This window comes from Diorhabda sublineata, chromosome 11, assembly GCF_026230105.1.
Source record: "Diorhabda sublineata isolate icDioSubl1.1 chromosome 11, icDioSubl1.1, whole genome shotgun sequence".
Classification (NCBI taxonomy): Eukaryota; Metazoa; Arthropoda; class Insecta; order Coleoptera; family Chrysomelidae; genus Diorhabda; species Diorhabda sublineata.
Genome location: NC_079484.1, coordinates 1,660,275 through 1,682,973, shown reverse-complemented (window position 1 = coordinate 1,682,973; position 22,699 = coordinate 1,660,275). Strand labels below are relative to the sequence as shown.

The following is a 22,699-nucleotide window of genomic DNA, read 5'->3' as shown; positions in this document are numbered from 1 at the left end:
TTGTTTACCTACAAAAAACAATAAAAACAAAAAAAAGTCGTTTTTATTCAAAACAGAAATCCAAACAAAATAAACAAACTAATATGAAAATATTAAAACAAAACAAATAAAATATTTAGCTATAAGAGAATAATAAAAAACATTCGTACTTATTCAAAATAATATTGATCCAAAACAAACTAATACGAAACTATTAAAACAAAACAAAAAATAAAATATTTAGCTACAAGTGAATAATAAAAATAAAAAAACAATCGTATTTATTCAAAATAATACTGATTCAAACAAACTAATACAAAACAAAAAAAATAAAACCAGAATTTGTGTATCAATTCGGTTTTTCTTCAACTCTCTTCAAAACGCAGATTCCATCTAAAGTAGGAGCAACCACTTCAAACTCATCAGTAGCCAATTCCGCCCTCTCAGCTGTTGCCAATAACACCGGGGTTACATGAGTATGGATTCCAGCAATCGTTTTAGGAGTACCAGCTTTACCGACTGTATCTACAGCTTGTCCTACCCGAACAGTCACTGGTAAAGTGCGCAAGTCTTCATCTAGAGTTAATAACCACCTAGGTTGGATTGCCGCAGATAGTAAATAAAGCAAATAGTGACATGGTCCGAGTATGAGGCTTTGCGGTTCCAATAAACTCACCATCACTGTTACAAGAGCTGAAAGAATCAAGTTATACCTTCATCAAATCTTATTTACTGAAATATATACTCACCTACGAGTCCTACAGGATCCATTAACATTCTATCGGTGTGCATAGGATCGAAAGTCATTGTCCCTTTACCCATATGTATCAAACCTTGCGCAATTCGCACCATAAATAATTCAGAAGGATTCTTATTATGGAAAACGGCAAGTTGTCTCAAAGTGGCAGCTAATCGGGCGTTATTTGAACCAGCACCGACAATACCTAAACCAAAAATGGCATTCACCGCCACATCTGGATCCGAGTCGTGGGAATATTTTGTCAAAACGTCACAAATATTCAATTTGGGATTTGATACTGAAGACAGAGCCATCGCCAAAGGTACAGCCTTTCGAACAGAAGGCTCCCCGTAACGAGCAACTTGTCCAAATATTCTGTGGATCATTTCAATACCTATACATAAAATTTTTTTTTTTCGGTAACTTATTATAACTATAGTTTTTGTTGAAAGTCTTACCGATATCTTCACCTATAGCAACAACACCAACAGCCAAAGTAGCCATTGCCTGTCCCATAGAATAGTCCAATTTCAATTTTTTTGTTTCCTTTGGTTTATCGGGACTATTGGTCTTTTCTTTTTTGTCTTTCTTTTCGGTTTTTTCCTTTCTCTTTTTTTCAGGTATTTCCACCTTTTCACCTGCAATAAAAATTGTCCCGGTCGAAAATGTTTACTCAATATCGAACCCCTAAGAAAAAGATACCTAAAATCAAGACAATTTAGCAACAAAACCATTTAAAAAGATATAAGAAATGAACTGTAGATATCAAATTGTAATTAGAAGACTGTCTGTATGCAAAAAAAATTAATTTTGGATGATTGGTATACTTATAACCATAATCAATCCATTCAAAACTGTGTATACAAGGAAATGAAGGGGCGGACCTTGTCGCTAAAGAAACTGTAAATAGTGACACTGCAACTTTATAACTAAAGCAGATATAAAATCACCTCTAAAACATAAAGTACTAAATGAAAGACTACGCGAGGCCATGGTCAATGCTACAAAAGAATCTTAGAGAAAGTTTACCAAAATAAAACAGTGAATTTACTGAAAAATATGTACTTACCAACGATCCGCAACAATTCTTGTATAGTTAATACGTCGCCTGTACCCGCATAAGCACACATCAATAACGTAGTTTGTGTGCAAGTTTTAAAAGGTTCCTCCATTACGCTAAGAGCTTCATTGGTTACTTCAATATCTTCTCTCGCTCCTAAATAACACAACGATAAACCTAAACCGACTAATTTCATAAACGCCGATTTGAGAAGTTCGTTATTATTCATTTCGATTATTTTTCCTATTATCGCCGATGGTATCCCATTATCCGATCTACCTATAGAGATAAATCCTAGAGCTAAACAAGTTATTCCAAGAACTTCCATGGATTCGGCGGTATTTACTAGCGGCAACAACAAATCTATTACATCTTCTCGATGAGAACCTAAAATTAACAAAAAAATATTTTCCAAACATAGTTTTCCTTTTAAATAGGAACGGTATATTAAAAAAAAAAACAACAGATGTTCAAACAAATTTAATTTGAGGTTATGTGTATTTCTTCTTTTTTATTTATACGTACTTGACAGCTATGTTTGAAATAGATAAATAAAAAGTATAGAGGAAGTAACCTGCATAGGCTAGTGCTAATCCCGTAAGAGCACCAATTTGAAGTATTTCATTTTCTGAATTCACGTAATCTCCAAGCAATGCTAATGCAGGATCACATTCGTTTCGAACTCTACAATTGACGATACCGAGAGCTAATAACGCTCCAGATTTAATATAATCATCAGTCGAATACAAATATCTATCGATTGGTGTTAGTCCACCATCCACGTCCCATAAATGAAGAAGGCCTAAAGAAGCCGTTGCGCTCATCATTCCATGTTCTTTATTACGATAGATCCATTTATTTCCTTAAAAAAATCAACTATTTATAATAATTTCCGCCACAGAACTAAACGTTAACGACAACTGACGTACGACATTTCACTCCTCCTAAATGTTTAGCTCTATGGTAGACATCTTGGCAACCATGCTTTGTATTAGGTTATTAGGTTTGTTCGCAAAGTGTGATTCCGAATTAGTTCGGTCATACCAAATCGGTTCTAATATCGATCCCGGTTCGTAATATGTTCCGAACTAATTCGGAATCTGCTATTATTTACCTGATGGAACCGTAAGAAGTTTGTCGTTACCAAAACCTGCGTTGACGAAACCGTTAACAAAAGAAGAAGCCAAATTTTGTTTGGCGCTGTCCAAATCTTCACCCAATATCGTAATCCGTGGGGGAATCGGTTCTAACCAAGTTTTATACACGTCTTGAGGTGATTTCGGGTCAAGTATATCCAACTGAGGAATATGAAAAAATTCATTTGTGAAAATATTTTTTTTATATAAGAATTACGTTACATACCTCTCGGACTAACGTTAAAAAATAATTGCTCAAATAGCTGTTACTTAAAATGCCGATAAGTTCATCATAATACTCGTGATCGGGATCAATTTCAACTGGGTAATTATGTCGTGCACATATAAATGCTAGTTGAAAAAGAGTAACCCTAAAAATTGATTAATTTACGTGAAATAATTGTATCTTCGAGATGTAGAAATAGAAACCGACTAACGTACTAAGTTGTAAATAGAAGTTCCCATCTCTACACTTCACAATTAACGACCTTGAAAATATCGTCTCTTTTGGTGTAAAAATTATTTAAGTGGAAATCAAAAACATTGACTCAAATAAGATTCTAATAGTCCAGTTAAATTTTATTGTTTTTTGGTTGACGATACGATTATTAAATAATCATTTTTAGTAGGTAAAATAAGTAAGAAATGATAGTGTAATAGAATAATAATTTTTAATCTAATTGATTTGTAATCATAATAAAAACAGGCTAGTTTCACGTTTTCTTTTCGATATCATAAAATCGATTTATTGAGGTTCCAGATGTCGGAAATTAATACTTTCAACGATTTTTCAAAGCAAACATATCGGATTTCATAGAAAAATATCTTTTTTTATAATTATCGACCAATTAAAACAACTTAACCGCCCCCTAATTACTAAAGTCGAGATTGATCAATTGATAATGCACCTGTCTGAGTTTCTTTGGCGAAAAATAGAATAGAAAATGGATACGTTCCTCGGTTTGCTTAACAACTTTAGTGCCAAAACTTTAACAACAGATTTTTTTTTAATGTATAACTTTTTCCTTTTTAGCCGAGCCCCCTCTCCGAAAAATAAGCCTCCCCAAAATAAAACGTTTGGATTCTACGCTCCCAAAACCTTTTTTTCAAAGTTAAAATTGTCATACCTCGTAGATAAAGTTTTAACAGATTTCAAAATTTTAAAATATAATTGTGTAAATTTGATAACCTCACACAATTCCACTGCACTATAATTTGGATTCTTATAGAAGCGCGCCAAGTTTATCTAAATCGTACGCGGATGTTTTTATGATGTGTAGTAGAAGACAATGGAAGGGTAAAGTTGTATTATACTCGGTCAACAATAATAAAAACAAATTTATCTCTACCGGTTCCTTATCTTATCTGGGGGTGTGAATTTTTTTTTTCTGTTATGAATATCTTAAAAATTCACTTTACAAATAATTATTATTATGTACATTTGGAAAGAAATCGTCGAACAGTTCGATTTAGTCCGGTCGTTGACTATATAAAAACGAAAAAAAAAATGCGACAAAACAAAACTTTTAGTCCGGTCGTTGATTGTAGCAAAAACGAAAAAAAATATGACGAAACAAAAATTTTCTCCAATTTATGAATATTTTGAAAAAAATCGTGGAACGGTTGGATTTAGTCCGGTCGTTGGCTATATAAAAACGAAAATAAAATGCGACAAAACAAAACCGGTACTTACTTGTCTTCGCAATAATTGAATATTCTCCTAACAGACAGTCTGGCGTCGATTTGTATGAAAATAATCATAGCTTTGGCGAATTCTTCGAAATTCATGTACTCCTCGCATACCAGTTCCATTATTTTCGTCCTTTCGATCTCGTCGACGTATTTGGCGCACGAATACAAATACATACAGATCCTTTGGTAATTATTTTCCGCCACATAATCCGGTAACATTTCCAAACGATCGATTTCCATAAGAAGATCGCACCCTTGTATTTCGGCGTTGTGCGAACAATTGAACGACATTATATCGCGAACAAGAGGTATTAACGATTCGCAACTTTTCTCGCAGTTAAACGACCATTGTTGAACTATTTCTTTCTCTAACTGTCTAATATACTCATGACCCCAATCTCCAATATTCTCCATCGTACCTATAAGTCAAGAATTTCTCTATCTACACCTGTATTGAACCAAAAAGTCGTAATTTGAGCCAATCGTACTCGATTATATCGCCAAAAATAAGACTTAACCTCAAATTATGACGTCACACTAACTAAATACAAAATAATGACAGTTTTATAGAGGACGACATTACATATTATCGTTATTTTACGTTAATTTTCTATTTTTTACGAATCTCTATTAATTTTTTTCTCAAACCGCCCCTGTACTAAACAAAACTAATCTCCAAATAAATATCTCATTTAAATACTCGATTATATAATATTAAGAATAATTATTTAATGTTACGTTACGAAATTTTCTTCTCGAACCGCCCCTGTATTAAATAAAACATATCTCGATACATATAGTCGATGTCAATTCAAAACGTCACTTACGTCATCGTATCAAATCATTTTTTTTTTATTGTAAATGCATTTTGTGTTTAAGCCGGTCCTGTAGTGTTTCGTTTAGTGCATCTACTTCATAGAGTTAATGATAAAAATAGAGAGAATGAGGTATGGAAATTAAGAGATAGAGAAATGACATATTTCTCTGTACTAGATTCTGATTGGATCTTTAATAATGACTCTACACGTAAACCAATCAAAAGCGGGTAAAAAGAATGATAAACCGATGTTCTTTCTCTCTTTAAATAATACTAATATTGACATTCTTCTCTATCTATCTTTATTATTAACTCTATGATCTACAAATATAAACAATCTATTAAATAGAATAATGTATAGTGTAAATTATTATTTTATATTAATTTTTTGTTTTTATTTACGAAATTTTTTTAATCGCTGCTATATAAAAACGAACACTCTTACCTTGAATACAATATTTGAGGCAATCTCTGTTAGCTTTTGCTTCCTCTCCGCCGGCAGTACCCATGGCAAGTAGAGATATTATGTCTGCAATATTTTTGGCCATTTGTTCATTTTGGATTTTTTTGTGGGCATCTTTCAACGAATCGTAATGAGGAGCCAAATATTTAAGAGGTTTTGGAACGGAGGTCATGGAAGTTGTCGAAGTGCGGATTATATATTTCATCATGTCTATCGCCGGTTGAATTAACTGTATATCGTTACCCTAAATAATAATTGAATTTTATGTTATATTGTGTAAAAAGTATAGTTAATTTAACTTACTGTAATTTTGTCGACAAGTAATTTTAATTCAGCCTGAAGTTCTTTATCTTCCTCAGACTGAAAATATGTTTAGTTAACTAAATTTGGTGATATTTAAAACAAAAAAAAAGAGAGTATGTTAATTTTAAAGCAATAATAAATACCTATTAGAATAATATTAGCGTTTGTGTTTACAAAAAATAATAGATTAGAAAATACCTCATCATCCTTTACAGCTATTCTTGGGAGTGCCACTGCAGTTGATGCCATTTTATAATATTATTATTTAATTCAACAATAAATTCACTAGATAACTAATTTCGTAATTATTGAAACCGAAAATAATAACATAAACGAATATTCAATATTTTAAACTCATATAATATCAGTGTCTTATAATCCAAAAAAAACCGGGAACTTGATAATACCCTATAAAGTTTTTGATAGATTCTAACAGTTTTAAATTTGAGGGAATGATTTGACTAAACTGATTAATACCAACCTAAGAAAATATATCAATGTCCCATTATGACCAACTTTTGTTATCTATATTTTATTAAACGCTAATATATTATATACTAATTAGTTATTATTCGATTAAAATAATTTTAACCAAAATAAAAAATAGAATTTATTTCAGATTATACCTAGTTACCCATAATTTTTTTTATTTCATCTTAATTGTCCGGATGGATACCTTCTATGTTAAGAACTAAAAACGAAGATTAACATAACCAATAATATTAACCTATTTTTTTTGTTTAAAAATGTTTATTAAGTTTTTATTTCGTTATGGGAAAAATAACATATATTTTAACAGATATTTTTCCAATCGAAATATAATGAAATTAAAAGATCGCGGTATGCTCGAAGATATTTTTCCTGACAATGCAGCGTAAGTACATTACATATTTAAACGGTTCAATCTAGAGAATAGGATATCTTTTAGGAACGTTGTTACGGATTTACTAAATTCGCGTTATCAAACAGTATATGCAGGATTTGATCCTACGGCAAACAGTTTACATGTAGGGAATTTATTAGTTTTAGTGAATCTATTACACTGGCAAAGAGGAGGTCACGAAACAATTGCATTGGTAATTAAATGAAAAAAACTCCCATTTCGTATGATAATAATATATTGTCACAGATAAACTTTTAGATAGGAGGTGCAACTGGTAAGATAGGTGATCCCAGTGGTAGAAATACAGAACGAGAACAGTTATCAAAATCGTTTATAGAAGATAATATTAACGGAATTTTTAAAAATATTAGCACTGTATTCACAAATCATGAAAAATATTTATGGAAAAATAAAGATCTCTTGAAACCTGTTAGGTATACCACCAATTTTTAAATTTATTTAAATATAAGAGATGTTTTTCTAAAGGTTACTTAATAATAATAGTTGGTATCAAGTAATGGATCCAATAGATCTCATTGGTGGAGCTGGGAGATTTTTAAGAATGGGTACATTGTTATCAAGAACAAGTGTACAAACAAGACTGCAGTCTCCCTCTGGAATGAGTTTTACAGAGTTCAGTTACCAGTTGTTTCAAGCATACGATTGGTTACATTTGTTTAAAACATATGGTTGTACATTTCAGGTAATATAATCGTTTAATATACTTATTTACAGCATACTTTCCTAGAGAATTTTTGTCCCACATCCCAAGGTGTTAGCACTATTCCTTCGAAGTACATAAACCTTTTACAGGATATTCTCAAATGATCTGCTAACTTGCATATCCGAAGAAAGATAATCATCACCATATTTTATTGCTCATATTAAATAATAGTAGTTCAAATGTACCAAATGGATAATTGCCATATCAGAGGAAATCAACTCTGGCAAAATTCAGTAATTATTTTCAGATATTAAATAATGGTAGTTCAAATGTACCAATCTGAAATTTGCTATATTCATGTCTCCTGAAAAGTATTTTTGTATATAGTATAACCCAACATAGGAAGGGTGATAGTTTTGTCTATTTCAGATAGGAGGTAACGATCAAATGGGAAATATAATGTCAGGGCATGAATTGATAAGTAAAATTTGTAAAAAAGCGGTATATGGTAAGTTACATAAATTACAACTAGAAAAAATCACTTAAGGGATCAATTTATCTTACAGGTTTGACGCTTCCTTTGATGACTACTGAAATTGGTGATAAATTTGGAAAATCTGCAGGTAACGCCGTTTGGCTTTCAGACGACAAAACATCTCCGTTTACTTTTTATCAATTCTGGATGAGACAACCGGATTCAGAAGTAGAAAAGCTTCTGAAATTATTCACTTTTGATCCTTTAGGGAGTATAACGGATTTAATGAGGCAACATAGAGAAAAACCAGATAAAAGGTTACCACAAAGAAGACTTGCTGAACAAGTAATTAACTGGTAGAATTATTAGCGATTGTATATTGAGGATTTCAAAGTTTGTCACAACTTTTTGGCTTTTAAAATATGTTTTTCTACTTATTTTCATAATATAATTCACTAAATTATTTAGGTTTGAAAAATAGTTGTTGAGAATAAAAAATTTCTATAAATTTATCGAATGAACTAAATTAGGAAATGTTTATAAAGGTCACTATATTGGTACACGGTGAACAAGGTTTAGAAAAGGCCAAAAAAGCAAGTGAAGCTTTATATGAAGGAAGTATTGCAGCATTGGGTGAATTAAATGCTGAAGAAGTTGGTCATTTGTTCAATGGAGCTACGGTTGTGGAAATTTTACCGGAAGCTGGTCTAAGTGTATTAGATTTGTCTTTAAAAGCCGGATGTTTTTTAACAAAACGTATGTAGTGAACCATAGTGAATTAAAGTACTTGCTTTAAACGTTTATTGTTTTGTAGAAGACGCTCTAAGGATAATAACAGCGGGAGGCTTTTACATCAACCAAGAAAGAATAAATAATCCTAGTGAAGTTATTAATTTGGATATTCATAGGCTCAAAAATAATTCAACTTTAGTTAGAGTAGGAAAAAAGAATTATTATGTAGTTAAATGGCTTGTTTAAATAAATATTTTTTCTAAAATTTGTATCTATCTTTTAGTAAGTGTTTAAGCAAAATATATACATAAAATGAGAAAATAGACGATTAAGTTACTATCAAATTCAAATAAAATAAGTTTTAAAATTTATCCCTAATCTGATTCGTTGCGCACCTCGTTCTGCCTTCTAAAATAAGCTACTTTTCTGGGCGATTTTTATTCTACACTCCCAATGTGTTAGCACTAGCCTTTTGGGGTATATAAACCTTTAGCAAGACATTCTCAGATGGTTTGCCAGCTCATATATCTGAGGAAAGATACTCATCGGCAAAATTTACTATTAATTTTCTGATATTACATTATAGTAGTTCAAATGTATCTTATGGATATTTACTATATCTGAGAAGATATACTGGGCAAAATTTACTCATAATTTTCTGATGTTAAATAATAGTAGTTCAAATGTATCTCAGAAAATAAATTCTTTAGCAAAATTTACTTATACTTTTCATATATTAAATAATAGTAGTTCAAATGTATCAAATTGATATTTGCTATATCTAACAAATTTACTGATAAGTTTCAATGGAATTACCAGTATTATTAAAAAAACACGCTCCATGCTATTTATTATATAATATTAAATAACACTTAAAACATTGTTATTAAAAGAAAAGGAATATCGTGTGCTGAACCTTGAATTTGATCACCACTATAACATAAGTACGCGAACAATTCAGTATCGGGTGATGATAATAATAAATTTTTATTTCTGTTCCGTTAAAATCTAAAAGGTCTGAAGGAAAAAAGTTTTATTATTCCAAAACACAAACATAATTTTTATTTTTGGATGTTAACCGTTTATTTAGACGTTAATTTCTTCTTCTTCCATTCCTATTTATGTCATGTACAAATCTATTGACCAGTTAGCATAAATTTGAACAAATCAGATCATAGCTTTTGAAATAGATCTATGAACACAGGTTATTACCAACATAAAAAATAATAAAAAAAATCTCCTAGGTTTGAAATCCGCGTAAATTGAAAGGGAAATTGTTCAAAACAACAAAAAAAATTGTCTTTCAAACATTTCATTGATTAAAAAAAAAACAATTTTATATAAGAAGAGACCTAAAATCAAGTCGATATAGAAACATATAAACCAGATTTTATGATTTTGATGGTTTTCTAAGATTTCATTGGTTAGGTTAGGTTAGTTCAAATAATGGATTGACGTTAAGAATGAAAATACTATTTATACTGTATAGTTTTTTCGGTATGGATGATGACACATCGCCTGTCAAAGTTTCAAAAATTCTTGAATGTTTGGAGAAAAAATGTAAATCACAACAAAATGTCGATTATAGAAGTAGCAAATTTAAAAAAGCAGCACGAATTGCACAGTTAGCAGAAACCGAGTAAGTTTTCCACATAGTAGTTTTTTTTATTTAATTATATTGGCAATTTTGACGCTCTGTTAAGTAACGAATATAGTTTGTCTCAGTAAAATGAACATATTACAAAATAACAATTAAAATATACAATTCAAAATTTGCCGCGAAGAATATGCCTGCAAGATAGGCAACTCTAAAATCACATGTCACAAACGTAAATTTCGTTCGTTTTCGAAGTACAGAATACTAATAAACGAATAAATACGAATAATGATGAATTTTCTAAGTATTAATTTTTGTTTCCCTGAAATTTACGGCAAATTAATCATAGATTTAAATATAAACGTTTTTTTATATTACATGGGCTTAATAAATGGTTACGCATTTTATCACGTTACCGCGGACATCCTGTATACTCAGTATTGCCACATATATAATCATTATTTATGGCGAAGTATGAAAGTAACATAAAATGATTTAATCGGACAAGGAAAATCAGAACATCTGTTGTTACATCTACATTCATCTATACCTTCTTTGGTTTCGTGCAAATCGGTTAAAAATTGCAATAATTGTTTGACTAGTTACCTTCTAAGGTGAATCACGCAAAAAATATTCGTCATGTGTGTGCTACTTTTAGACCAAATAAACGTGAGTCATTTTTAAAAGGGAAAATGTCGGACCCGCATTTCGAATATCGTAATAATTTGTTTTATATCCTCAAATGATTTAGCAATTATCAAATGTTATATGACCTTTATTATTAATAAAATATTGATATTCAATACTTAAGTACATTCCCTTTATTAAATGATATATAACAATTAAAAACCCGCGTTTTATTTGTTTATCTATTTTTCCTAACCTCAATTTTTGCATTGTTGCCGCGTATACTTTTAATAGGTACTTCAATTGTTTTGTGTGTAGTATTCAGACTTTCTTGTACATATTCAGAAATAAAATTAAAAACCCCTTTTACCCTCAAGCTGATACATATATGCGTTCGTGATACGTTTTTAATACTAAAAAAGAGCAAAAAATTCTGTTAAAAAATCATGGTTTAATTATTCACGGTATTCAATGTCTCTGTAAATGTGACTCATAAAGTTTTTGTTACTGATAGGAGAACGTATACGAAAACAATAATATGAATAATATGAATAAGGCAGGTGTTACTTTTCATACATAATGAATCAAGAAAAGAATTGTTTTATTTGATATTGTAATTATTTAATTATTTCAAAATTTTGTTTAAAACTGTATTGATAAAACAACGATCTATAACGTACAAGCGATTACTTATTCATACTGCTTTCTAAATATAAAGCAGTAATATTTTTTTATTATCTTCGTAACTACGGTGATGATCTCATCCACTTCACATACATTGACGGTTGTTGTCGGTTATTTATTTAAACAACAACGCCCGGTATCGATATAGGTGGGATTGAAAAGTTGTTTCTTAAGGGTTAAAAAGGGATACTTTGCATTTGCAAAATATCAACAGGTGGTTTTTGTAGCGAACATTAGTATCGTCTCGAAGTAAAATCGATTTAAACGGAATTTGGCGCCGCTTAACAGTAATGGGAGTGTTGGTTTTTACACATTGTTGTCACGTTTAGTTTTTAAAGGTGATTAACCAGGAATTTTGATTTCTGAAAAATAATCTTCGTCTGTAACAGAATTTAAATAAGATTTTTTAATTATTGTACTCATCTGTCGTTTTTATAGTATTGATAGTGGAATACGAGATTTAAAGTTGATATTATTTATATTCTGACAAATTCATTATATTGGATAATTTTACAAATATGCGCATTCATAGTTTGTTTGGTTTGTTTATAAAAAATAATTTGTTAAAACACCAATTCCTGAATAAGTTGTTGATAATATAAAATAAAGGAATGCAATTATGAAGGTTTGACCATAATTAATTTCTAATTTATTTTTAATGCGAGTAAGTTAATTACTCCAAAAACTTTTTGATACATTATCGAGCAAGATGTTTGTAATTAGGTATTTAACATTAATTTTTTTATGTAGAAATAATGTTTTCTGAATTCATTGACCTTGTAGAATTTAAAACAAAAGGCGTGGCTGCAGTATATACATGTCTGAAAATGCTCGAACGAATCTGGCAACGCCGGAAAAATGTATCAGTGCTGACTCGACTTCGAACGCTACAGCCAACCTCGATCCGACTTAAAGTAAACTGTCATTCGTAGATGGTGAGAGAGATTGGTGTATAAGTACCTAGATACTAAAGAAACAAAACCGGTCCCTCAACTAAAAAGAAAAACCATTCTGTGGCGTAAACTGAAATATTTGTCATTCGAGCGCGGGTCCGACACATTTTCTTACCAGTAGGTAGACGATAGATGTGATTTTCTTTGTGATTGACACTTGTTTTTTTTTGTGCGAGTGCGGTTTTTTATTGTTTCCCGAGTCATGGCTGACGCGGAAACGAAAGATCGTTTCGATCCAGAACTTAAATTTCTTTGCGTGGATAGGAACAATTACAACGACCCAGCCACTCAGGCAGAATGGACTCAGAAAAGATTAGTTTGGGTTCCTCATGAATCGCAGGGCTTTGTTGCTGCTAGTATCAAAGGAGAACGAGGAGATGAAGTCGAAGTGGAGATCCAGGAGACCGGCAAGAGGACTACCGTCCCCAAGGACGATATCCAAAAGATGAATCCGCCTAAATTCGACAAGGTCGAGGACATGGCCGAGCTCACCTGTCTGAACGAAGCTTGCGTCCTACACAATCTTAAAGACAGATATTATTCTGGGCTCATCTACGTGAGTTATTTTCTTTTTTATATTCAATTGCAGTTTAAAGCCGTATATGCACCACATAAATCTAATGACTACACTTTATTTTTAACGAATATTCAGTTAATATACGTTAGAAATTTTAATAAGAAATAAACGTGGGATCTATTTGAAGTAAAAACTTTAATTTGTGTAAACATAGTATTGCTATTGTCATAATCGAAGCAACAATCACAAAATATGAATTTTCGCTGTATGTAAATAAAAATATTCTCAAATTTTGTGATATTGGTAAAATTGGGATGAAATTATGATACAAAGTGCCGTGAAAACTAAATAATTTTATCGAATGGTAGGTATTAGTCGTCTTAATTGTGAATCATGGATGCTTGTTTCTAAAATTTGGAAAGACACGTTTGTAAATGATTTATTGATTACAAAATTAAATGTTTTTTTTTTCTATAATTAAGGTATGAATTTTAAATTTTATTGAATATAAAGTAAAGGCTACTCAACAAACTCATACCTATTTTAAAACATTTCTTACTTGATAAAAGATAACAAAAATATTAATTGTTTTGTTATATTCATATAAATGTGTGTGAGGTACTTTAGATAATGTAAAATTTTCCATTTGGATTTTTTTTGATGTTAGAACATTCAGAATGGATGTATTTAAAAAAATTGAGGTCTCAGTTAACATTTTTTTGTCAAATTTTTCATTCATTCACTTCTATTTCCATTTCCTATTTGTCCTTATTTTTGTTCTGTTTTCTCATTCTCTATTGCTTATTACTTTAAACTATTCTTTGTGTCCTATTACTATTTCTTTATACAATCAAAATCAATTTTGTTGTTGGCCCCCATAATTTATTCACTTGAAAATATTTAATATAAAGTTAATATAAAAATTGAAGTACTCAGTTAATGAACAACATTGCCAGATTTTAAAAATAGTCTGGAAATTGAGGAAATATAAACAATGATGTCAATATCATTAATTTTACTTGAATAAAAAACTATTTGTCAGGTTTTATCTGTCTGTAAACCTTTTTTCCACACTTTTTTCAAGTTATGAAACACATAACATGTTTATGAGAACTGGATTTTATTAGAAATTTGTCTTATATGAATTTACCTGTAGTACTGCCATTAAAGGTAATAAAGATTCCTCAAAATATTGAATTAATGTTGCAACAAGCTGTTTATGGTCTATATCCAATTATTCAAATCGTATTTATGTTAATTGGGATTGTTATAAGAACATTCTACATTAATAAACGGTTTGTTTTCTTCGAGGGCTAATTAAACAAGAAATATATCTGGTAACATAGCTTTTCTAAAGAAATTTCTGCTATTTTCATTACTTCTGAGACAAAACATCCAATTTTTGAGTAATAATCTCAATTGAATATGGTAAGTTTTTATTTTCGTTGTCGTAATCATAACGAAATTGTTTTAAAATTTGCTGTTATAAATTTGCAATTTGGGGGTAAATTTGGGGCTAGTAGGAGCAAAATAAATGATGATAGGGTTCTATTTCTTGTTAACACCACCATATGTTGGTACGAAGACTTTTTGTTTGACTTTTTCCGGATTCAGTTAGCTGCTGATAATTTCTTCGAATTCCGGGCACCCACCTTGATAAAAATCAATAATTTCACCTCTATTGAATTCATTTACATTGGGACTTCATTTTATGACACGTTGTGATTGAATACGTTCAGTATTTTGATACTTTAATGGAAAGATTTATCCAGAAGATTTTTTTTGAGAATCTTGTACATCAAATATTGAAAAAAATGTTTATTAGGTTGCAAGGTTTGTATATTACTGAATATACATAATAAAATTTAATCTATTCATGATTAATTCTTGAATATTTGAATAATTCGTTAGAATATTGTTCAAAATTGAACAAAATGAACAGGTGGTGGTACCAACAACAGTGTACTGTTGATACGAATACTTATATCAATTTTTATGTTGTACGAGGTGTATTTGTACTCATTTAATCGGTTTTTTTGCTTGGATAAGTACCCACATGGTTAAGTAGGTCATTTAAACATCCTTTGTATTTTACAAACAGTTTATTGTTTATAAAAATAAAATTAATTTGAGTTGTGTATGGTATACAAAATATTTAAGCAATTTTTCAACTTGTAACCAGCAATATTAAACTATATTTTCAGTCTATCATTTGTTCTAAATCATTGAACAATTTTACAATGCTGATTTTGATATAAAAAAAATTCTATCAGTCATTTTAACATATTGCATTTGGTGTCATAAAATAAACGTTCAGATTAAGTATATCAAGTATTTTAGAAGTTTTTATTCATTTTCGAGATAAAAAATTCCTCAATATATAAAATCTACAGATAAAATATTATTGATATGATACATCATATCAATATTTCTCATAGGGAATGATTAAAGTCAAACACTCTAATAAATATCACACCATCAGTTTTTTTTATAGATATAGAAATCGAAAATATATAATTGTGATTGTGAGCAGTTATTCCACCACTTCCACTTATCTAAAGGGCTTCTTCTACAATCCTGACATATCTTCTTAGTCTTTTCTCCTGCCTTTACTTCTGGTTGAGGTGTTTCGGAACCTTTATTTTTAGTTTTGCCTGCCTCTACTTCTGTTTGAGGTGTTTATAAACATTCCTTCTCAGTTTTACCCCATTCTACGTCTAGTTAAGGTGTTTGGAGACAATTCTTCTTAGCTTTGTCTCCATCTACTTCTGATTAAGGTTTTGCAGCCATCTCTTTTAGTCTTTTCCTGCCTCCACTTCTGGTTGAAGTGTTTCGGGAAATTTCTTTTTAGTTTTGCATCTTTTTACTTCTGGTTAAGGTGTTTGTGGATATTTCTTCCTAATTTTTGCTTGCCTCTTCTTCTAGGTGAAGTATTTCAGTAGATAACTTAAATGTGCCTCGTGCTCATCTAATTCGTTGTCGGGGACTCTACTACTCTATAGTTGATGTTAGTTTTACCTATTACGCCATAATCTACAGTTATAGATAGCCCCAAATATCCCTAATGGAATCCATGAATGTGAAAATTTCACTTATTCATTAAGGGGTTAGTTAATTTTGGTTACCATACATTTATTATATTTAACATTTGTGGTTAATGGTTAGTAATCATTCAGGATATCCTGACCGTAAATCGTAAGACATTTATGTTATTTTCTACCTTATCAACGAAAATGGAACCTCTAGATCTTTTTTAAAGTTTATCTTATAGTCTGTTTTTGACATTATTCGAAAATAAAATATCAAACTTTATCAAAAACAAGGTAGAGTCTATAAAATTTGGAATGTATCGTGTAATGTAACAGACAATATCCTGCAGTAAAGGTATTTGATAATACGTAGAAAAAAATTAATGTTTAGTTAGGTTAGGATAATTTAATTTTATATCAACGTTTTTAATAAATTAATTTACTGTATTTTTTGATCACACCTCGTATATAGTATAAAATTAGGTAAATAACCAACTTTGAATATTGTAGTTTTTTTTTGTTTAATATACGAATATGCGATTGGTGCAAATGTTTTTGTTAGGATCTTTTAGGTTGTTTTTTTTCTTCATTAACTTTTTGCTTAAATTATTTTGTTGAATGCCTTACTTACTTTACAAATGGAAAAATGTTCAATTTTAGAATATTCTTAGGTTCGTGTTCGGTTATATATATTTTTGAACACTTGGAAGAGAGATCTCAGATTGTTTTGACTTTTGACGTTTCGTTTGACATTTCAATGCTTATCTATTAGCAATTTCATTCGAGAGTTGTTTCTATTTATGTTTTGTTACTTGTTTTTGTATATTTATAAAATAAATAGTCATATTCATAATGCATAAGAACAGACTTAGTATGATATTTAATTAACAGTCAGCTTCGTTTATTGATACAAATCGGTTTCTGTTCGGTCTGTTTCGTGAACAACATTATCGAACGCAACTATTGAATTGTTGTTCGGGTGGTTGCATACTCTTACGTCGTCAACCATATTGCTTACGCTTCTGTTTTTAATTTTATTTTAGCGAATTATTTGTTCTAATTACTTTTGTATCTACTTGTATGAAATAAATATAGTGTTTCTGCTATTTTTGTTGGATCTTATAGGTTTTATTTTGATTTTACTGGTACCGTAATTCAGATATTTTTCTACGAAATCCTCGATGATACTATTACGTGATAACGTATTTTCTAAGAATATAAAGTATGTATAGTAACAGGAAGTTTAAAAAAACCACTGCGATAATGATCATTTTCGCGCAAACCTTAAAATTTTTATACAATAAGCATCCTAAATAAAACGAAATTATTGAAATATATTATCTTCATGATAACCAAATAAATGTTTTTCTATCTTACTGGTAACTCTAATCAACTAGGATTAGTCATAATAAATTAACAGATAAAACATTTATTGTTAAAAAAATATATAGAAGATGACTGAAAATTATATGGATAGTATACAAAATTGGAAGCGCGCCTGTGCGTAGCTGAAGACGTCGGCGTTGCCAAATCTAAAATTCTATTCATCTAATAAATATCAAAAGTTTTATACGGCAATTTGTGTGTAATAGAAAATACCATATATTGAATATATTAATAAACATGAAAGATAAGTATATTAGTGAAAAAATATTATCAATTTATCACAATAATGTTACTAAAAATTTAATAATAAATTTGGCAACATCGGTACGTTTGTTTCAGACAGATGCTTCTCTACGTTTGTATAAGTCTGAAGTTTGGTATATGTTTGAGAGTTTAATGACCTCGTATATTTCATTAAATCTAATTCATATTTACTAGTCTTTAATATAATTTATGTACGAACAGCGAAATTGAAGGTTATTTAATAATATTGCTTATAAAAAAAATGGATTAGTTGTTGTTGAGGACGATTCCATATTTGACATTTGCGATGCTGCCAGATTCATCATTTTGGTTACGTTATTTTCACTCGGTACTAAATCTATCAAACAGAAACAAAATGATGCATCTTATTCAAAGTTACTTATCGACAAGTCCTCGTATATCTATTATTAAAATAATTGATTTCTCATATTTTCGCATTTCAATCTCGTTTTTACGTTTATTTTCAACTACATATTCTTGTCACATAATGAGTGTAAACATTGTCCCCACATATTTATTTTGTTTATCTCGAATTCCACATAAAATGATTGGAATATTACCTAACAGCAGGATGTGTTCAAGGAATCAAGTCGTCTGTTCGTGATTTTATTTGTATATGATACAATTTTGAGAATTAAATGTTTAATATAATCGATGAATCACTTCTAAATAAAGATCCATAATTGATTTGTATGGTTAATAATAAATATCGATCAATTACACCATCTAGTGGCAACTGCGAGAGATAAAAATTAGTTTTCTGCAAGTAATATTCGACATTATATCGTATTTGAAGTCGTTGCACCTTATTACACACCTTTTGCTTTTCAAAATCGATTCCCTCGCCCTCACTTAATATAATTAATAACGAATGGTTAGTTCAATAACTTTTCAAAAAAGATAATTCCTGAACTACGCCACTGGGCGACAAAATTTCATTGTGTTTTAATTATAACTTATAAAACTTTTTATTTCCAACCCAAAATACTAAGTAAATAATTTTTTTTTTATATTGAATTACTCGGTACAAAACAATTTAATAATAAAATCCGAATTGTGAAATTCCAAGTTACGACTGTCTTATGGAATGCGGGTTCGTATTCGTAAAGAAAGAAAAGAGATGGAAATAATTTATAAGAACAACTACGGCGCGGAGGACACAGACTGAGTTTGTGTTCTGTGCTTTCTTCTCAGGGTCATTGCCACACCCCGCCCCCGCTCAAAGATCAACCAACGATCGCAGTCAAAATCAAAGCTCACTCACATGCTCGACGGCAGCATTGTTGTACCGAGGAGATTTAGACATTTTTAAAATCAATCTGTAACGATATCGTTACAAATAATTTATGATATCCATCTTTACAAATAGTTTAAATGTAAATGCTTTGGTTATAAAATGTTCGTTTGAAATATGGCAACACTGTTAACTGTTCATCGCAGCTATCGAAAGTGTTATTTAACCCTTTTATTTAGATTTTTTCTCGAATTTCCCTGTGAGTCATATCAACGTCTTCGTCATGAATTTTAACATTCTGGTTTAGTCATTATATTATACAAGGTATCAACATAGTAAAATAATTTTAAATGAATTTAATCGTTGTTAGTAAAATTAAATACCGGGTTCACACGAAACAAATTATGTATTACGTTACTTTTCGATATCCTCTCGTATATAAAGTTGTTTTTATTGAATAATTGAGTCAATTATTTATCGGTTAACACATTAGGTTATTGCAATTAACGTTAAATATGAACACATGCATTTAAAATGAGCTGACAAAGCGACTGGCCTACTTTTGGTCTTATATAGTAGCAATTCTTGCTGCAATTACGCAAAGTTTTAAAACATGTTACACGTGTTAACATAATATGTTTTATATATAATTGAAAATTATTGTAAAGTGAAGTCAAGCAAAAAACATTCCACAAAAGAAATATGTAAAACAAAACGAAATATTTTTCCCAATTAAATAAGCATTAACTTGATTTATATTAGTTAATAATCGTTTTTAAATTCGACTATTACATTTTTTTATACATATCGGACAGGATTCGTAAATGATTCCTTTTTAAGTTCACCTCTGTATTTGACACATCCATATAATTTTTTAAATAAATTTTAGAATCTGTTGAATGATATCAATTTAACAAATTTATTATTTTCTATTATTATAAACGAAAAAAAAAATCGATTTCATAACCCTAAATTACGTCGTAAAACTGATTGAATTAACGAACGTCAAGTGATCATTCTTCTTTTTTAGTTTGATATGAGTTTAAAGCTCCGTAGACATACATCCACGTTACTTCTTTTTTTAGTTGTATCCTATGAGTATTCAATAAATTCACGCGTTCCAAAATACTCTCTAATGACCGTTCGTTTTATTACTATGACGTCATTATCACGTGCTGTTTATACAGTAAGGTACAAAAGTAAAAGATGTATTCGTTTTTCACATATTTATATATCACAATATTGGATAAAAGACTAATAGAATTAGAAATGAATACATATGCGGAAAATTTTATCGAAAATTATTTCCTTTTGAAGTTAAATCATCTGCTAATTGAGCAAATACGTTGGCGAATGTTTATCTATTAATCTTTTTATAAGGAATTTCCTGGCGTCTAATTTCTCGATGTTAATCACAGGTCAGTATTCAGATATTTTTTGATTTAAATAAGAAATTTAATAAATGTAAAAATAACGAATACAGCTGCCATATAAATTTATTTTTGAGGTTAAAACTAGAAAAATTATGATTGTCAAGTAAACTGACACTTGTAAAACGGTTTAAAAAAGATTATAATTTTATAGATTTAATATTTATCAGTAGTATGAATCATTTACGTGAAATATATATAATAAATCATAATTTATCTCGATGATGATACATTAAAAAAACGATATATAGTATACGAGGGTTGTTTGATGTTTGATTAACTATTTTATCAAATCTAAACCAAATATTCGAAGTTGATAAGACGATATTAGACTATTCAACTTTTTTTAAATGCTGATAACATTTTTATATCATTAATTTATTGAAATAGTGACAATTTAATACTAGTTTAAGCTCAGTTTTTCAATAAATGTTTGTCTAAATCGAATTCCTCATTTATTTTCTTTGTTATACGGTCCTGGATATTCCTATTCGGTAAATTTCACATTTCGGTTTCCTTTCTTGTAAGTATGACGGCATTTTATGTAAAAAGGAATAGTTTACATGGAAACGATTAATTTTAAATAAGTTTATAAGAAATTGTTTACCTACTACACACGTGATCGTAAAAAAAAAACTTTGTGCAATGCCGCGCTCGAGAAAAACTTAATTGAATTATGTAATGTCGTCGTTTAAGCGGGCCGGACTGGCCATTCAGTTTCGCGAATGGATGCCGGGGAAAAAGATTTCCTATTAAATTTTTAACACGTTGACTGCCGGGGCAGTTTTCACAATTTTATTTAATCGTTTTAAATTCTAATTTGAATATAAAGTTATCGACGGTTTTTTAAAAGAGGTTTTGACCTAGTTTCAAGGTGTTTTATATCATATTTGTGTTTCATCATGAATAAAATTCGTAAATTCTTGAGACGAAAAGAAAACCAGTTTTGAGTGAATTTACTTTATTCCAAAGTCGTTCAGAATTGAAATTAACATTTTGAAATTGTTTTTTATTATAATTTCGGTTTCTAAACTATAAAAAGACCTTAAAAAATCGAAACTAAATCAGAATATCGAATAATGACGTTCAGATTTCAAACTCGACGACTAATTTCGAAAACTTTCACATTCTAATCTTATAATTATCTCGTATTGTATAATGGATCCTTATTTGGATACTTTCGCTCATGGTTGGCCATACTCCGGTCACAGATTACGTCATTCATTCAAACATAACCTTAAAAGGTATCGACGTTTAATATTTCTCGTCAATGGACGAACTCAACTCGATTAGAAATTTTTCTTCGATTCCTTATCGGGACAAATATGTTCCAGAAGTACCTGGTCTGGCCTAGAGATGGCGGTAGTTGTTTAAAAAAAATACCACGGGATGTTTGAGGACGCCACGTTGTTTAGTATTTCTTTGGCAGTCATCAATAGTAAACGTGGTCATCGTTACGTGTTAAAATAGCAAAGTTTCGACGAGACCGTACGATTTGCGAAGTCCAACAGCGCAGTGGTCGACCAAATGAGGATGTTTGAAGACGCCACGTTGTTTAGTATTTGTTTGGCAGTCATTAATAGTAAACGTGGTCATCGTTACGTGATAAAATAGCAAAGTTTCGACGAGACCGTACGTTTTGCGAAGTCCAACAACGCAGTGGTCGACCAAATGAGGATGTTTGAAGACGCCACGTTGTTTAGTATTTGTTTGGCAGTCATCAATAGTAAACGTGGTCATCGTTACGTGATAAAATAGCAAAGTTTCGACGAGACCGTACGTTTTGCGAAGTCCAACAACGCAGTGGTCGACCAAATGAGGATGTTTGAAGACGCCAAGTTGTTTAGTATTTGTTTGGCAGTCATCAATAGTAAACGTGGTAAAATAGCAAAGTTTCGACGAGACCGTACGTTTTGCGAAGTCCAACAGCGCAGTGGTCGACCAAATGAGGATGTTTGAAGACGCCACGTTGTTTAGTATTTGTTTGGCAGTCATCAATAGTAAACGTGGTCATCGTTACGTGATAAAATAGCAA

The 22,699-nt window shown here is 30.4% G+C and overlaps 3 protein-coding genes across 8 annotated transcripts in view; 2 read left to right on the top strand and 1 right to left on the bottom strand.

Annotated features, from left to right (window-relative positions):
• Positions 1–25: 25 nt before the first annotated feature.
• LOC130450467 (26S proteasome non-ATPase regulatory subunit 2-like) lies at positions 26–9,804 on the bottom strand. 2 transcript variants are annotated; one of them, XM_056788850.1, is made up of 11 exons: positions 9,760–9,804; positions 6,190–6,246; positions 5,869–6,130; positions 4,608–5,025; positions 3,141–3,285; positions 2,893–3,076; positions 2,353–2,640; positions 1,788–2,165; positions 1,177–1,356; positions 729–1,112; positions 26–672 (listed from the first exon to the last, which is right to left on the bottom strand). In XM_056788850.1, exons 1-11 carry the CDS (start codon positions 9,784–9,786, stop codon positions 329–331), a joined length of 2,667 nt encoding a protein of 888 aa, XP_056644828.1. In that variant the 5' UTR covers positions 9,787–9,804; the 3' UTR covers positions 26–328. The 2 variants fall into 2 exon arrangements, with proteins under 2 accessions (XP_056644828.1, XP_056644827.1); XM_056788849.1 differs by lacking the exon at positions 9,760–9,804 and adding an exon at positions 6,388–6,643.
• LOC130450469 (tyrosine--tRNA ligase, mitochondrial) lies at positions 6,883–9,212 on the top strand. The gene is made up of 8 exons (XM_056788854.1): positions 6,883–7,063; positions 7,118–7,265; positions 7,331–7,506; positions 7,559–7,775; positions 8,166–8,244; positions 8,303–8,556; positions 8,757–8,967; positions 9,026–9,212. The coding sequence occupies exons 1-8, from the start codon at positions 6,936–6,938 to the stop codon at positions 9,187–9,189; spliced, it is 1,377 nt and encodes a 458-aa protein (XP_056644832.1). The 5' UTR covers positions 6,883–6,935; the 3' UTR covers positions 9,190–9,212.
• Positions 9,805–12,762: 2,958 nt separating the features above from the next.
• LOC130450465 (myosin heavy chain, non-muscle) overlaps positions 12,763–22,699 on the top strand; it is a 49,018-nt gene continuing 39,081 nt past the window's right edge. For all 5 annotated transcript variants that reach the window (XM_056788845.1, XM_056788844.1, XM_056788848.1 and 2 more), the window contains exon 1: positions 12,763–13,360. In XM_056788845.1, coding sequence (XP_056644823.1) covers positions 13,007–13,360 — 354 coding nt within the window. In that variant the 5' untranslated portion in view covers positions 12,763–13,006. The remainder of the gene's footprint in view (positions 13,361–22,699) is intronic.